This window comes from Gorilla gorilla, chromosome 18, assembly GCF_029281585.2.
Source record: "Gorilla gorilla gorilla isolate KB3781 chromosome 18, NHGRI_mGorGor1-v2.1_pri, whole genome shotgun sequence".
NCBI lineage: Eukaryota > Metazoa > Chordata > Mammalia > Primates > Hominidae > Gorilla > Gorilla gorilla.
Window position 1 is genome coordinate 95,488,988 of NC_073242.2, and position 16,987 is coordinate 95,505,974.

Below are 16,987 nucleotides of genomic sequence, written 5' to 3' on the forward strand. Positions count from 1 at the left end.
CCAGCTATATAATAAAACAAGTTTGGGACTTCCCAACCATTCACCCATGGAAAAACAGAAGCAACTCTTCAAAGGACAGATTCCCAGGATCTGCCCTAGGAGATTCCAAATCAGTTGATCTGGGGTGAGCCCAGTCCTCTGTAGTTTTTAGAAGCTCCTCCTATGTCTCTCCTGGTCAGCAGAATCTTGGCCCCTCCCTTCCCCCCAGCCTCTTGGTTCTTCTGGGCTCTGATCCAGCCTCAGCGTCACTGTCTTCCACGCCCCTGTTTGATTCTCGTTTATGTCAAAAGCCTTGTGAGGATGAGGCTTTTGTAAATTTATCCCCATTTTACAGATGAGGAAACTGTGGCTCCAGGATGACACAACTGGCCAGAGGTCACATCAGAAGCAGAGCTGGGTCACTTGACTCCACCCAATATCTCTAAATGCAAACATCCCCTACAGACCGAGGTTGGCGCCTTAGAGCTGGAGTCCATGCCCGCTCCAACCAGGAGAAGCCAACCTGGTCCTCCAGAGCCAAGAGCTGCTGTCCCTTTCCCATCTCCTGAAGCCTCCCTGTCACCTTTAAAGTCCATTCCCACAAAGACATCATGGGATCACCACAGAAAATCAAGCTCTGGGGCTAGGCTGACCCCAGCTAGATTTTTGGCTCTGTTATACCCCAGCTGGGTGGACAAGCACCTTAAACCCGCTGAGCCTCAGCTTCCCGGGCTATAAAATGGGGGTGATGACACCTGCCTGTAGCATTCCAAGGAGGGTTAAATGTGATGCTGCAGCCAAGGGTCCCCACAGCCAGGCTCTTTGCAGGTGCTGGGTTCAGAGTCCCAGAGCTGAGGCCGGGAGTAGGGGTTCAAGTGGGGTGCCCCAGGCAGGGTCCAGTGCCAGCCCTCTGTGGAGACAGCCATCCGGGGCCGAGGCAGCCGCCCACCGCGGGGCCTGCCTATCTGCAGCCAGCCCAGCCCTCACAAAGGAACAATAACAGGAAACCATCCCGGGGGGAAGTGGGCCAGGGCCAGCTGGAAAACCTGAAGGGGAGGCAGCCAGGCCTCCCTCGCCAGCGGGGTGTGGCTCCCCTCCAGAGACGGTCGGCTGACAGGCTCCACAGAGCTCCACTCACGCTCAGCCCTGGACGGACAGGCAGTCCAACGGAACAGAAACATCCCTCAGCCCACAGGCACGGTGAGTGGGGGCTCCCACACTCCCCTCCACCCCAAACCCGCCACCCTGCGCCCAAGATGGGAGTGTCCTCAGCTTCCCCATCTGTAGAATGGGCATCGTCCCACTCCCATGACAGAGAGGCTCCTCGAGGGCACGCTGGGCCTCCTCGTGGCTCAGAGCAGGGTCGGGGAAGGTGCACCCAGAGGTAGTGCCAAGGGCACAAATGGGCATCTCGGGGCTGAGGGGGGCAGGGCAAGGGCTTGGCTCTCCCAGAAGTGTATTCTCCAACTCAAAAAGGCCCACTGGCCTTCATCAGTGCCAGGCTCAGAGAGGGCAGGATTCTGCCCCAGTTGCCCAGCATGCCGGGGCAGAGGACTGGCACCCAGGCCTTGGCCTCCCCTCGGTGCCCTTACCCTTACTGGAGAGGATTTACCAAGGCCTGACACCAGCCTCCTCAGCCCCCTACCCATACGCCACTAAAGCTCTATGCTGGGATCTGGGGAGGGGCCCTGAAAAGGGAGCTCCGAGCCTTGGCCCCTCTCAGTCAGCCAGTGCCCCCATTTCAGGATAGGCAAGCTGAGGCTTGGCTCTGGGCACTTGAGGTCTTGCCTTTCCCTCTGGGCCTTTCCCTGCCCAAACACCATCGGGGCCCACTATGTGTCAAGGGAGCTGTAGTCTGGACAGTGGTCCACCATTCCTCCCGCCAGCGCCCTTTCAAAGGCTACAGCATAAGAGCCCCAAGGCCCCCACAGCCCAGGAAGTCCCCCAGAAGCAGGAGGTCTGGGCCAAGAGCCTGGCCTGGAGACAGCTGCCCTGGGTACAGATCCCAGCTCTCCCATTTGCTCTGGGGTGACCTTGGGAAAGTTACCCAGAGTTTCCAAACCACAGTGGGGAACAAGGGATGGTGTGGGGCTCATTATTTTACCATTAACAACTCCACAAGGTAGATACATTCTTTCTTTACATCTCAGTGAAAGCAACTGAGCTTTGGAAACATATGAGCTGGTGTGGAGATTTGAACCAGGATCTCGTACTCCAAAGCCCCAGCTCTCCCCAGGTCTCAAGTGTCTCGTCTGTGAAATGCGGAAACAGTGTTTCCTCAGTCAATTGAGTGAGGTGAGCTACATCCCTGGTGCTGGGAATGGCACATAACATGAGATCTTTAAGGAATAGTGGCTGGATTTACCAGCTAGCACAGAGCCGATCCTGGCTGTGAATGTCATAAAGATTTTGACCCTTGAGGTATGGTCAAACCCCATCATGGAGGGGTCCTCAGGTGCCCAGCAGGTACGAGGAAGGGGGTGCAAGTGAGAGGACACCATGAGCACCTCTGGGCCCCTGCTCCATGTCAGGCTCCCTCCCCAGCGTGGACGTTTCTCATGTGTGATGGGCAGATAGGATTCTGACAAGAGAGGAAGGGCATTCCCAGGGAGGCAGTTTTGAGGAGTCAAGGGTGTACCTGGAAGGCTCTTTTGCCACAGGCCACTGGAGCCAGGGCCAGAAGCCCTGGTCCATCCTCAGGTGGTGGGAAGCCTGGGACTCTCCTCTGCCTGCCCTAGAGAGCAGTAGGTATCCACCAAGGGGCCCAAGAGCTGCTGAGCCCCTGAGCAGCCCTACCAATTTCAGCTTATGGTGGTGAGGGGTAGGGGAGGTGTATACTGGCCTGGAAGGGGTTAAGCTGCCTGCCTGCAGCCTCAGCCTGAGCTATTGTGTTGCCAAACAAGGGCCGGACATGAGGGCAGGAAGCCAGAGGGGGCCACACATTTTCTGCAAAGTTGGATGATTCACTGCTGACTTGGGGACACCCAGGGGACAGAGGGGACACCATCCCAGGAAGAATCTTAGGCCCATTTTGCCCACATGGACCCATGACTGTTCCCTGCATCCTCTCTCTGCACCCCCTCAGTCACACTGAAGTGACTATGAGAATTCCCATTTGACAGATGGGACCATCAAGGAATGAGGGAAGCTGTGCAGCCAGTCCAAGGTCACACAACCAACACAAGGTAGAAGCAGGGTGAGTGTGGTCCCTTCTGACCCACAGTCCATGCCACACTCCACAGTGAAGCTCAGAGAGGGGGAAAGCAGAGCAGTCCAGGCCACAGAGGTAGGCACAGGGACAAGCCAGGAGCCCAGTGATACCAGGGAAAGGAATGTTCTAGGAGGCAGGGCCTCAGGAGCTTCACCTCTGGCTGAGGAGATACTAAAAAGTCTGTCCTGATCCAGGTTCAAGCTGGTGTTAAGTGGGTAAATCATGGAGGGCTTGCTGGAGGAAGAGTGGGAATCCCAGATGCTAGGAGGCCTTGGGCAGCCCCTCTGCAGCCTGCACCTCAGTCTTCCCATCTCTTGAGAGGAGGGGATGGTCCCTAAACTAATTCAGGGATTTCCAGGTTGTCTGCCTTGGACCATAGCAAAACAGTCAGATCCTGGCAGGTCCAGATACTAGAAGGAGGAGGAAGTGGGACCCAGGGGCAGGCCGGGCTGGTGGTGAATAAGATTTCCTTCTGCAGAGGAACAGAAAGAGTAGGAGGTGGGCCCAGAGTAGAGCCAGGAAATGAGGTCAAGCGTAAGTTGGCCAGTCAAAGCCACACCCACCAGGCTGGAGAGGGCGGGTAGATAGGAGTCAAGACACCTGCACCCTTACTGAGCACCTACTGTGTGCCAGGCTTTGCACCCATGATCTCATTTAATCCTCCTGCCCAGGGAGGCAGCTATTGTTGCCTCCATTACAGATAAGGAAGCTGAGGCTCAGCAAGCAAGAGATGAACCCAAGGTCACACAGCTCCCGAGCAGCTGGGCAGGCTCAAATAGGCAGGTGCAAGGGCCTCATTCTGTTCCCCGCACTGCCCTGACAGTCCCAGACAAAGTCAGGAAGCCCAGAGGAGTCTGGAAGCCTCCTTAGCATGGGTGTTCTCTCCTTGAAGTTTGGAGCTGTCCCTTTAGAAGGCAAGGGGATAGACTAGATGACCCGGAGCCCAGAGATTCCAGCACAAATTTGTTTCACATCACAAAATAGGTCTGGTCAGTTGGTACCCTCTACCTTCATTCAGTGGGAATGAACTTGAACTCAGCCCCTGAATCCTCAGTACAGTCTATGAGGATCCTCAATACAGTCTTTGAGTGATTGATTCGTGATGTCTGCCATAGGTGTGGAAAGGGGCATGTGGCAAGCTGAGTTCTGTTTTGCCAGCCCTCTCTTAAGAGGTGCCCTGCTCAGGGGTGTTTGCATATTCATTGGAGACTCTTTTTTTGTTGTTGTTTTTTGTTTTTGAGACAGAGTTTTGCTCTTGTTGTCCAGGCTGGAGTGCAATGGCGCAATCTTGGCTCACTGCAACCTCCACCTCCCAGATTCAAGCGATTCTCCTGCCTCAATCTCCCAAGTAGCTAGGATTACAGGCATGTGCTACCATGCCTAGCTAATTTTGTATTTTTAGTAGAGACAGGGTTTCACCATGTTGGCCAGGCTGGTTTCGAACTCCTGACCTCAGGTGATCCACTGGTCTCGGCCTCCCAAAGTGTTGGGATTTACAGGTGTGAGCCACCACGCCTGGCCAGGGACTCTTAAGAAGGATAATTTTGTTGTCAGTAAAGGATCAAAATCCTATCGGTGGTCTTTTGGGCAGTCCCATGGCAGCCTATCCCATAAGCCATCAGAGGAGCTATTTGGGAACAACGAGGAGCTTCTTTAAGTTATACCAACAATTGTACCTACTCTGACCACCCTACGTGTTGTCTGAAAATATACAGATTTGTTTCTAAATCCTGTGAGTGGGGAAGGAGTGGGTGACAAGACCAGAACTGGAGCTGGCACCAGGCTGACAGGCAGCACGTCCAGGTCTAGGGCCTTGAGTTCATGCACCCAGGTATGGCATGAAGTGAACTCTTAGGCCCAGAACCTGCCTGGGCAGATAGGCCAGGAGGCAGAGGCTGTGCTGGTGGCAGGTGGCAATCAGAAGACCTCATGGAGTAGGCAGTGTGGGCCTTGAGAAGAAGTAAAGCGTTAACCCAGGAAACACAGCAAAGAAGGGCATTCCAGGCAGAAGGAACAGCCTGGGCAAAAAGCCTGCTGCTGAGAGGAAGGGCATTGTGCATTTCAGAAACTCCTAGCTCTCCTCGAGGCTGGAAGGGGCAGGGAAGTGGAGGAGAGGAGAGCTGGCAGGGTGGGCAGGGGACAACCATGCTAGGCCTTAAGGGCTGGCTGAGGAGCTAGACTTCCTCCAGCAGGGAGTGGGGAGGCTGTTGGCAGAACCTGCAGGGAGAGGAACAGGTCTGGAACCCACAGGAGCCTATCCCAGGGCCAAACTGAGCCACAAACCAGGAGGAAGCAGAAGGGGCCAGGTCATAGCTGCCTGGCCAAACCCCATTCCCGAGCTCCCAGGGCCTCACCCTTCATCCTCCCAAAGTCTGTGGCCGCCAATACGCAGCTTTAAATGCCTGAGCTCAAGTAGACCATCTGAGAGTCCCCACAGAGTTTGGGGGTCACTGGGTCCCAGCCCCAACCTGGACTGAGATTTGAGCTGTGGAATGGGAAGGCGGTGGGGAGAGCTGCCCAGGGCCACACACGGAGCTGGGTCTTCAGTGCCCCCACTCCAGCAGGCACACCTCCTGCATGTTCTAGGCCGGCTCCTCCCAGCGCCCTGCCCCTCATCCCTGACCCCAGGCCTCTGGGCTGGAGTCCAGAGCCTGCAGGAGGCTGGGCTGGGATCCTAGCTGAAAGCGGGTGTGCTGGGGGTCAGGGAGGAGAGCAGCCAGGCCTGCAAAGAGGAGCCCTGCAGGAGTTGGCCTGGGCAGGTGCCTGTGGTCAGGGGTGTGCACTTGTGAAGGCATGTTTGAGGGTGTCACAGGTCCATGAGGCCTGCAGATGTCATGTGTGTGTCCTGGACCTGGAGCCTTCCTCTGCCCCACCCCTGAGGCCCTCCAGCCTATTGAAAACCCCCTATACTGCAAAGCCCAGACTTGGCCCCTGGAATCTAAGGCTTGAGTGGGGCTCTGGTCAGGTCGAGGGGCAGGGGTCTTCCTGGTGCTCAGGGGCAGGACCAGCCCAGGGGCTGAGGGGCTGGACCAGCCCACTGAGGGGCCCCCAGCTGGGTCCAGACTTCCTATGTCTTATTTAGCTACAAAGCCAGGGGTCCCAGGCAGTCCCAAGAAGAGCAGCTCTAGCCCTTCCCCTCCCCGCCCTTCCCTTCCCTTCCTCTTCTCTTGTATCCCTAGCCTCTCTTTTTGACACTGTAACTCAGCACAGAGCTGAGCCGATCTCACAGCCCCTTGGAGGCAGAACCCCAGAGAGATGGACGCCCACAAAGGGAAAGGGACCAAAGGGAGCTTTGTGTGATGTCCCACAGTGGCTCAGTGAGAGGCAGGACTCACTCCTGGGACTGTGGTCCTCAGACCCATCAGGGCCCTCCCAGTCTGTATGCTCCCACAGCCTCCTCGATTTGTCCATCAAAGCACATGTCACAATTTCAAACTGCATTTTTCACCACATGACCGGCATCCCTCTCTCCCATGGAAGTGGAGCCTGTGTTTATTCCTGCATGGAATTAAGTGCCTGGCACATAGTAGATGCTCAATAAATGTTTGCTGCATGACTGTATAACCCCAGGACTCTAGAGAGAGCTTCAGAGAAGTGGTGACATGTGTCCTAAATCCAGGCAGAGGAGAGAGGACAGCAAGTGCACGGGCAGGGAGGATGCAACCAAACCTGGTGGGGTGGGGAGCTTCCCAGAGAGTTAATGTCCTGTGGGCCGGAGCTATGCCTGAAGGCTCACCAGGCACCTGCAGACCCAGACAGGCAGCTGGAGAGGAGCAGAAAGAGCCGCAGGAGCCCCAACCTTTTCTCAGGCTGCCCAGGTGACTCAGCCTTCGGAGGACCCCTCGGTCACCAGGCTTGGCCTAGGTGTCTAGGTTCTGATCCCAGTGGCCCCACCCACGGTAGATACAGACCTGGACCCCAGAGGCCTCTGCGGTCCCAACCTCCCATGGGAGCATGGTGGAGCCCAGTCGTCCCCCTTATTTTCCAAGGCTCCCCTGCTGTTTAATCCTGGGCTCCACGCCCACTCACCAGGGGATTCAGGCCACTGACTCCGTCCTCTCATTTTGGGCCCTCCAGACCTCCCCAGACTGAGGGAGGGTACAGAGGGCCCATCCTCCTCCATTTGGAACTGCCCCCAAACCCTCTCACATGGCTCTGGGGACAGCAGCATCGACAAGCATCCTGGATGCCTGGGACACGGCAGGTACCTGGCCTCGGCGTGCTCAGAACCTACATCTGAGTTGCCAAGCGTGGCCCCTCCCTGCTCACCACTGTGATCAGGCAGTTGCTGGGCTGCTCAGCTGGGAATTTCTGAACTGGGAATTTCTGAACATGGAAATCACTTCCAAAATCCTCAGACCCTCTGAATGTCTGGGGTGCCCCAAATCTACCTGGCAACAGCTTGAGTCTCTCTGGAAACTGCTGAGAACGACCGAGAGATGTGACTCTTACCTGCCGAAAGGAAACAGGCTAAAATGAAAAAAGGGCTATGACCACATCTCCAGAGGCTGCAGCAAAGAGAAATTCAGTTTTCAGCTGTGGCTGCAGCAGATCTGACTGGCCCGGTTTCCTCTGCATCATGGTGGGGAGGAACATCTGTCCAACAAGACCCTTCCCTGCAGCCCCCATTTTGGTTAGCCAATTTTTTGTTTGTTTGTTTGTTTTGAGATGAAGTCTTGCTCTGTCACCTGTTGCCCAGGCTGGAGTGCAATGGCAGGATCTCAACTCACTGCAACCCCCGCCTCCCAGGTTCAAGCGATTCTCGTGCCTCAGCCTCCCGAGTAGCTGGGACTATAGGCATGCGCCACCATGCCAGGCTAATTTTTGTATTTTTTAGTATTGACAGGATTTCACCATGTTTCCCAGGCTGGTCTCGAACTCCTGACCTCAAGTGATCCACCCGCCACAGCTTCCCAAAGTTAGTGGCCAAATTTCTAACCTATAGGGCGAAAGACACAAATGAATGTGGCTTTTCAGATGGGAAGGTCCCACAGGTGTCTCTGAGATTGAGTATAGAAGGAGCCTAGGATTTAGAAAAAGATCGATCTGGTGACAACCATTCATGAGTTGTTTGTCTCTGAGCCTCAGTTTCCTAATCTGTGAAATGGGAATGATAAGTCTTACATCCTGGGGATAGTGTGAAAATTAAATGCGCTGGCATGGATGAAGACCAAGCACTGAGAATAGTTCATTATTATTACATGTGAATGTCACCACAGAGATAGAGAGAGTGGCATGATGCAAAAAGCACTAATTTAGGGGAAAGACAGCCTAAGTTCAAATCCTGGCTCCACTTCCTCCGGCTATGTGACCTGAGATGACTTACGCTACCTCTCTGAGCCCCCATTTCTTTACCTGCAAAATGGGAACACAGACAACTACCTAGAAGGGTTGTTGCAAGGTTTAAATAAAATAACGTGTGCCTCGGGGGAGTGCTCAGGGATGTCACCCCTCCTCCACCGTCCCAGGCGAGAAAGAGCTGTCTTGGGAGGGTGCTCAAGGCTCTGGCATGCGGGTGCAAATGGGATTGTGTGATCCCCAGCTCCCAAATGCCGCCAACCCAAGGTCCTGCCCCTCACCAACAGCTGACTGATGAGAGCTGAGCACCCAGACCTCCCTCTGCCCTGGCAAATGACACACAAGTGCTGTGGGGTGACTCTGCGAGAGCCAGTCCCAGCCCTGTCAGAGGGCAGGAGCTTGAGGGTGGCCCATGTGCTCCAAGGGACTTCTCTCCAGAGCTATTAGCAGGGCCCCTGCTGGCCACAGAACAGAATCCAAGGGGCTTTTCTGCACCTTCAGAGAACACTTTGTTACGTGGGCCAGGCAAAGCCCACTGAGGAGTTAATGTCCCCCCAGGAGCCATGTGGTCCGAGCCTGTGATTGGTGGACTCTGCTTTGCTGAAGTCTGGTGTAGGTATAGCCGTGCATCTTTTTTTTTTTTTTTTTCAAATCAAGGAAGGAACCTCATTTTATTCTGAATGTGTTAGTTTTGACCCTCTTCACCCTGAAATTTTCTCTTTGTTTAATTTTATTTATTTATTTTTTATTAGTATACTTTAAGTTCTAGGGTACATGTGCACAACATGCAGGTTTGTTACATATGTACACATGTGCCATGTTGGTGTGCTGCACCCATTAACTCATCATTTACATTAGGTGTATCTCCTAATGCTATCCCTCCCCCCTCCCCCAACCCCACAACAGGCCCCGGTGTGTGATGTGCATCTTAATGACTGGGATACATTCTGAAAAACGAGTTCAGGTGATTTCGCTGTTGTGCAAACATCAGAGAATGTGCTTACACAAACAAATCTGGATCATATAGCCTGCCGCACACCTAGGCCGTATGGTACAGTCTATTGCTCTTAGGCTCCATACCTGTGCAGCATGGTACTGTACTGAATGCTGTAGCCAATTTTAACACGACAGCAAGTATTGATGTATCTAAACATATCTAAATACAGACAAGATACAATAAAATTCCCATGTAAAAGATAAAAAAGGAGCCTGTAATCCCAGCACTTTGGGAGGCCAATGCAGGAGGATCACTTGAGGCAGGAGTCCAAGACCAGCTTGGGCGACATAGTCAAACCCCTCCACCCCAACTATCTCTTCAAAAAAATTTAAAAATTAGCCAGATGTGCTGGCACATACCTCCTTGTGGGGCTGAGGTGGGAGGATTGCTTGAGCCCAGGAGTTTGAGGCTGCAGTGAGCCGCATTCACACCACACTCCAGCCTGGGCGACAGAGGGAGACTCAATCTCAAAAAAATTAAAAAGTTAAAAATAAAAATAAAAATAAAAAAATAAAAAATGGTACACCTCTCTATGGTACTTACCATGAGTAGAGCTTCCAGGACTAGAAGTTGGTCTGGGTGAGTCAGGGAGTGAGTGGTGAGTGGCCTAGGACGTCACTGTACCCTACTGTAGACTTAATAAACACCGTACACTTAGCTTCACTACATTTACTTAAAAATATTTTTCTTTTGTCAATAAGAAATTAGTTTACTATTAGGGTAGTGCAAAAGTAATTGCTGTTGTTGCCATCTAAAAAAAAAAAAAAAAAAGCCACCAGCTATGGTGGCTCATGCCTGTAATCCCAGCACTTTGGGAGGCTGATGCGGGTGGATCACCTGAGGTCAGGAGTTTGAGACCAACCTGGCCAACATGGTGAAACCCCGCCTCTACTAAAAATACAAAAAAAAATTGGCTGGGCATGGTGTCATGAGCCTGTAATCCCAGCTACTTGGGAGGCTGAGCCAGGAGAATGACTTGAACCTGGAAGGCGGAGGTTGCAGTGAGCTGAGATCGCACCACTGCACTCCAGAACGAAACTCTGTCTCAAAGGAAGAAATAATTAATAAATAAATAAATAAAACACAATTACTTTTGCACCAACCTAATATAACATTTTTTATAAAGTTGGTCTACACTACCATCACCCCAAACACACGAGTAATGGCTTGTGCTGTGACGTCACAATGGCTGCAGTGTTACTAGGGCAGAGGAATTTTTAGCTCCATTAAAACCTCAGGGGACCACATTCGTATGTGCAGTCCATTGTTGACCAAAAAGTCATTTTGCAGCACATGACTCTATTTATCCATTTGACCGCTGGCTGCGGTCAGCCCTAGGGATCACTAACCCATCCCAATAGGCCCCAGGAAAGAGAAAACCACATTCCCGCTCACTGTATTAGAGATGGGGTTCCCAGCAGGAAACAGAGCGAACCCTGGGAGGCCAATTGAAGAGATTTTATGAAGGGACTGCTTCAGAGAGGTGGGCTCCTTTAAGGAAACCAACCACTGCCTGCACAGAGGTGGGCTCAGATGTTGAGGTACCCAGAGACCGGCAACGGCACTTCTGCCTGGAATTCCCTTCCCTCTCCTGGCAGTCCTGTGGCTGGCACTCAGATGTGGGCTGAAACGTCCACTCTCCCAGAGGCCTTCCTGGCCTCACAGGCTCAGCCAGCTGCCCCCTCACTCTCTGCAGCACCTCCCATTGTAATTCCCTGAACATCTCTGATTGCCAGCTGATACATTTCCTCATTGACTTATTTATTTTCCTGTTGTTCCCATTACTGCACACTCCCTAAGGGAGTGTGTCTTACTTACTGCGGCACCCCCATTGCCTAGCATGGAGCCCATCATGCAGTAGGCACCCAGCACCTATCTATCAGCTCAGAGCCTGGGTGCTCACCCTGTCCTGCCCAGAGCCCTGAGAACTCTCCCTCTCCCTGTTTCTCGTTTTCACTTCTGTCCATTTTACTTTGTCATCTTTGAGTCACTTCTCACTTGGGGCAGGAAGAAAGAATCAAGACTAGCACTTCCTATCTGGACAAAGAAGGAAATGAGCCACAGGGTCTGGGCCCAGTGAGGCTGGGGCAGGGGTCATGCCTGCCACCTCCCCTGAGTCAGGGACCAGCTTCCTGGCCATGACTCCCAACCTGCCCCCTTTCTTCTCCAAGCCTTTGCTCACCGCCTTCCTCCTGCCTAGAGCATCCCTTCAAGGGCCTCAAGTCTCTTCCAGGTTGACCCCCTCATTTATGGCTGAGGAGACTGAGGCCCAGAGGGGTCAGGGCCCCTCCCAGGCATATGGCACTTGCATTCTGGGGCCTATCCCCACCCTGGGAGTCCACTTCCTCCAGGGCCAGAGGCAGGAACCAGAAGGCAGGGGCCGTCGATACTAAAATCCGTGGGCCCAGAGGTCAGCTGGCCCAGCACAGACACCCTCAGCCCTCCCTGAGGTCAGCCTGGCGCCAGCAAATCAGGGGAAATGTTACCAGAGTTTACAAACCTCTTGTGATGTACAGAGTCCAGCCTCTCCCTCTGGCCAGGCAGGGGACAGTCAAGGGAGGAGGCCATCCCATCCAGCACCTTGTAGACCCTTGTCTGTCTCCATATGTGAGTCCTGGTTCCCTCTCCCACCCACCTGTTCTTCCTCTACATCATCCCAGGAGTTGCAGGTCAGTAACACAGGGACCCCAGAGGGTGGAGAGATAGAGTCAGGGCTGAGAGAACATGCTAATGGCCAAGGTCACAGCCTGCACTCCTCGTGGGGCTGTAGAGAAAACCCCTGTTCCTGGAATTCAGAATGAAGCCAGGCCTTGATCTCTGGGTGATCCACATCCCTACCCCACAGACCTGCCTTCGAGAGCGTGCAACCTGTGCAACTGTACAGGGCTTGCACTTCAAAGGACATCATGCTTGGTTTAATGTTCTATCGCCTTCTTAAAATTCTTTTGCACTGGGCCACACAAATTACGAAGCCATTCCTGTGAACCCAGACGCTCAACTCACCACCCCACCCACCCCTGCTCTTCTGACAGCAAAGCTGACCACTCACTTTAAGATCTGGAGTGAAGGGGTGGCCCTCAGGGTTAAGACAGTTGGATTTTCCTAAGAGCCTTCTGAAGACAGAATCAATGCAAAGTTGTCAAAGGGGCTTTCAGGCAGGAGGATGTTTGCCGAGAGAAGGCTTTAAATCTTACCCCATAGCAGCTGCTGGGACAAGGGAAGTCAGGAGGAAAGGATTTGAACTTCCGGGCCAGACAACCTTGGTTCAAATCCTGGCTGTACTCCTTACAGTTTGGGTGATTTCAGGAATGTTCTGAAACCTCTCTGTTCCTCTTCTGCAAAATGAGGGTTATAATTACACCAACCTGGAAGATGATGGGGAAGATTAAATAGATAAGATATATAAAGTGCTTGATACAGTGCCAGGCAAAAAATAAATGCTGGATAAAGATTAGCTATCAGATACCTGGGTTCCCGTCTGAGTCCCACCACTTACTCCAATGTGAACTTAACATCTGTGTGCCTCAGTTTCCTCATTTGAACAATGAGGATAACCTGAGCACCCAATGCCTGGGGACTTAGGAGCTGCCATTGGCATCAGCCTCACACCCTCTTCCTGGAGACCTTCCCCACAGGCCCTCCTCTGGGCTCCCATATCCCCTGCACTTGCTTCTGTCCTAGCACATGTGACTCGCAAGTAGAAATGGTTTCCACATCTGTTTTCACCCTCCCCAGTCTGGAGTTCATCAAGGCATGAAGGGGGTCTGGTTCTGTGGTGTCAGCAGACAGCAAAGGATGAAGGAGTGAACAGATAAAGGGAGTTTGGTTCCCTATGGAAGCTGCTCACACCCTTAGGCAGTGGCCACCATATATGGGCGATCGGTCAGAGTGGTGGAAGAAATTTTAGGGAAAGGACGCAAACCTTCTTGAAAGGTCAGAAGGTTTTGCATAGCTTCGGGGAAGAATAAGCAGAAGGCAGCTGTTCTACCCTGAGGCAGAGGGTGAGGAGTAGGTACAAGGAAGTGTAGGGAAATTTATCTTAAATGCGCTTGTTTACTCATGTTGTCCTAAAACCGACCTTTCATCCGAATGCATGACTGCTCCCTGAAAGGGGGAACGATAATGTTAATTACCCGCAGATTGTGTTTGCCCCAGGCTTTTGGCATTATATCTAGCTGCTCTTATGCAAAATACCTGTGTCTAAGTACTCCTTTCATCGTCACTGGCCAGAGTCTGAAGGTGTCTCCTCTTTCCCCAGATCTGTTCCTCCTGGGAAGATGCAGAGGCTCATGATGCTCCTCGCCACATCGGGCACCTGCCTGGGCCTGCTGGCAGTGGCAGCAGTGGCAGCAGCAGGTGCTAACTCTGCCCAACGGGACAGCCACAGCCTGCTGCCCACCCACCGGCGCCAAAAGAGAGATTGGATTTGGAACCAGATGCACATTGATGAAGAGAAAAACACCTCACTGCCCCATCATGTAGGCAAGGTAAGGCTCAAGCCCCAGGACAGGAGAAGCCATCAGCAGCTGGCCCATAGTGACAAGTGGTGGTGGTGATGGCGATGGTGGCAAAGGTGGTAATAGATATTGTGGTGGTTGTAGGAGTGGAGATGATAAGGGTGAAGCTGGTAGCAATAGTGGTAGAAGTCGTGGTGGTAGAAGTAGTGGTGGTAATGGTAGCAATGGTGGTGGTAGTGATAGTGATGGTGGTTAGGATGGGAAAGGCCAAGGTGGTGGTGGGAGTGGTGAGAATGGTGGTGGTGGTAGTGATGATAAAGGGGTAGGTGGTGGTTGTGATGGTGGTGATGGTGGTGGTGGCTGTGATGGTGGTGATCATGGTGATGGTGGTGATAATAAAGGGATGGGTAGTGGTTGTGATGGTGGTGATCACGGTGATGGTGGTGATGATAAAGGGGTAGGTGGTGGTGGTGATCATGGTGATGGTGGTGATGATAAAGGGGTAGGTGGTGGTGGTGATCATGGTGATGGTGGTGATGATAAAGGGGTAGGTGGTGGTGGTGATCATGGTGATGGTGGTGATGATAAAGGGGTAGGTGGTGGTTGTGATAATGGTGATGACAGTGATGATAAAGGGGTAGGTGGTGATTGTGATGGTGGGTGATGGTGGTGATGATAAAGGGGTAGGCGGTGGTGGTGATCATGGTGATGGTGGTGATGATAAAGGGGTAGGTGGTGGTGGTGATCACGGTGATGGTGGTGATGATAAAGGGGTAGGTGGTGGTGGTGATCATGGTGATGGTGGTGATGATAAAGGGGTAGGTGGTGGTTGTGATAATGGTGATGACAGTGATGATAAAGGAGTAGGTGGTGATTGTGATGGTGGGTGATGGTGGTGATGATAAAGGGGTAGGCGGTGGTGGTGATCATGGTGATGGTGGTGATGATAAAGGGGTAGGTGGTGGTGGTGATCACGGTGATGGTGGTGATGATAAAGGGGTAGGTGGTGGTGGTGATCATGGTGATGGTGGTGATGATAAAGGGGTAGGTGGTGGTTGTGATAATGGTGATGACAGTGATGATAAAGGGGTAGGTGGTGATTGTGATGGTGGGTGATGGTGGTGATGATAAAGGGGTAGGCGGTGGTGGTGATCATGGTGATGGTGGTGATGATAAAGGGGTAGGTGGTGGTGGTGATCACGGTGATGGTGGTGATGATAAAGGGGTAGGTGGTGGTGGTGATCATGGTGATGGTGGTGATGATAAAGGGGTAGGTGGTGGTGGTGATCACGGTGATGGTGGTGATGATAAAGGGGTAGGCAGTGGTCTGACGATGGTGATGATGGTGGTGCTGATAAAGGGTAGGTGGTGGTTGTGATGATGGTGATGATGGTGATGATAAAGGGATGGGTAGTGGTTGTGATGGTGGTGATCACGGTGATGGCAAAGGGGTAGGTGGTGGCTGTGATGGTGGTGATCATGGTGATGGTGGTGATGATAAAGGGGTAGGTGGTGGTTGTAATGGTGATGATGATGGTGGTGATGAAAGATAAATGATGATGATGGTGATGAAAGATAAATGTTGATGGTGGTGATGATGGAAGTGATGATGATAGTGATGGTGATGGTGGTGAGGATGGGGAAGGACAAGGTGGTGGTGGTGGTGGTAGTGATGGTAAAGGGGAAGGTGGTGGTTGTGATGGTGGTTGTGATGGTGGTGATGATGGTGGTGGTAATGGTGAAGGATAAGTGTTGATGGAGATGGTGGTGGTGATGATGGTAGTGATGAAAGATAAGTGTTGATAGTGGTGATAATGGAGGTGATGATGATGGTGGTGGAGGTTGTGGTGAACTCTATGGTTCAATTTCTCCCAGACCTTGGTCTGTAAACTAGATATCACTAACAGAAGGGCCATCCAGTGCCCAAGCTGATGAGGCTCACCTGGCCTGGGGGTTCAAGGTTTAGGACAGGACCAGCCAACCCTGCCGTGAAATTTTCCCATTTGAAAGATCGGAAAAGAACTGTGCAGCCTTCCACAAAATTGTGCTGAAGATGAAGTTAATCATCCAGGCCATATTTTTGCCAACTCCAGTCTAGGCCTTTGAACCTCCTCAAAAACCCCTTCTCTCAGGCTATCCCTGGTTCCCTGTGACCCCACACAGCTCCCCATATTCCACAACAGCCGTAATGAGGTACCTGACCCAAGCCTGCCCTCCAGGGCAGGACCTCAGACTCTGACCCTCACTTTGTCCTCCTTTAAAACATGTCTATCCTAAGCCCATCCTCCTAGAGCTCAGAGCATATCTGAGTGACTGCTGACTTGCCTTACCATGTCAAATTGTCATTGATGTCAAAGCTATCCAGTCTAATTGAAAGGAATGTCCCTAGTAGTGGAATTTCACACACAATAACAGGCATATGGACCGTGTGCTTTCAGAGTTTTCAATGAGGAAGAAAGTTTATTCTGAGTGCGTTAAAATCTCACTTTGTCAGCTTCTTGGAATCTAAATGACAGGTGCAAAAAAGAACATGTCAATGTGCTAGAGAAAGGAAGGACCATTCCAAGCACTGGACTGGGTGCCGGAAAGATAACAACAGTGGGCTAAGACAGACATGGTCCCCACCCTCATGGAGAGGGTGGTCTAGAGCAAGGATCAGCAAACTACCCTCTGCGGGCCCAATCCAGCCCACTGCCTGGACTTGCAAATAAAGTTTTATTGGAACACAGCCACACTCATTCATCTACAGATTGCCCGCAGCTGCTTTCATGCTACAATGGCAAAGTTGAGTGGTGGTGACAAAGACCAAATGACCCATAAGGCTGCAAATATTTGCTCCCCGCCCTTTACAGAAACAGTTTACCCATCCTGGTCTAGAGGGGCAGCATATGTCAGACAAAGAACCCCACAAATGGTGTGGGGGTGCCCTCTGGCTATAGAGAAACAGGCTGGAGAGGAACTTTTGATGGGAAGGCCCAGTCTGGCCATGGCACAGAAATGCCCCAGCAGACCTTGGTCTGTGGACTGGCTATAGGGCCATCCCAT

At 52.4% G+C, this 16,987-nt stretch overlaps 1 protein-coding gene across 2 annotated transcripts in view; it reads left to right on the forward strand.

The window, feature by feature from the left end:
- The first annotated feature begins 1,046 nt into the window (after positions 1-1,046).
- The window catches only part of CDH5 (cadherin 5), a 38,976-nt gene continuing 23,035 nt past the window's right edge, over positions 1,047-16,987 (forward strand). Inside the window, exons 1-3 of one of the 2 annotated variants that reach the window (XM_019012756.3) lie at positions 1,049-1,179; positions 2,130-2,274; positions 13,744-13,972. In XM_019012756.3, coding sequence (XP_018868301.1) covers positions 13,763-13,972 — 210 coding nt within the window. In that variant the 5' untranslated portion in view covers positions 1,049-1,179; positions 2,130-2,274; positions 13,744-13,762. Of the gene's footprint in view, positions 1,180-2,129; positions 2,275-13,743; positions 13,973-16,987 lie in introns of both variants that reach the window. The other variant, XM_004057752.5, reaches the window with a different exon arrangement.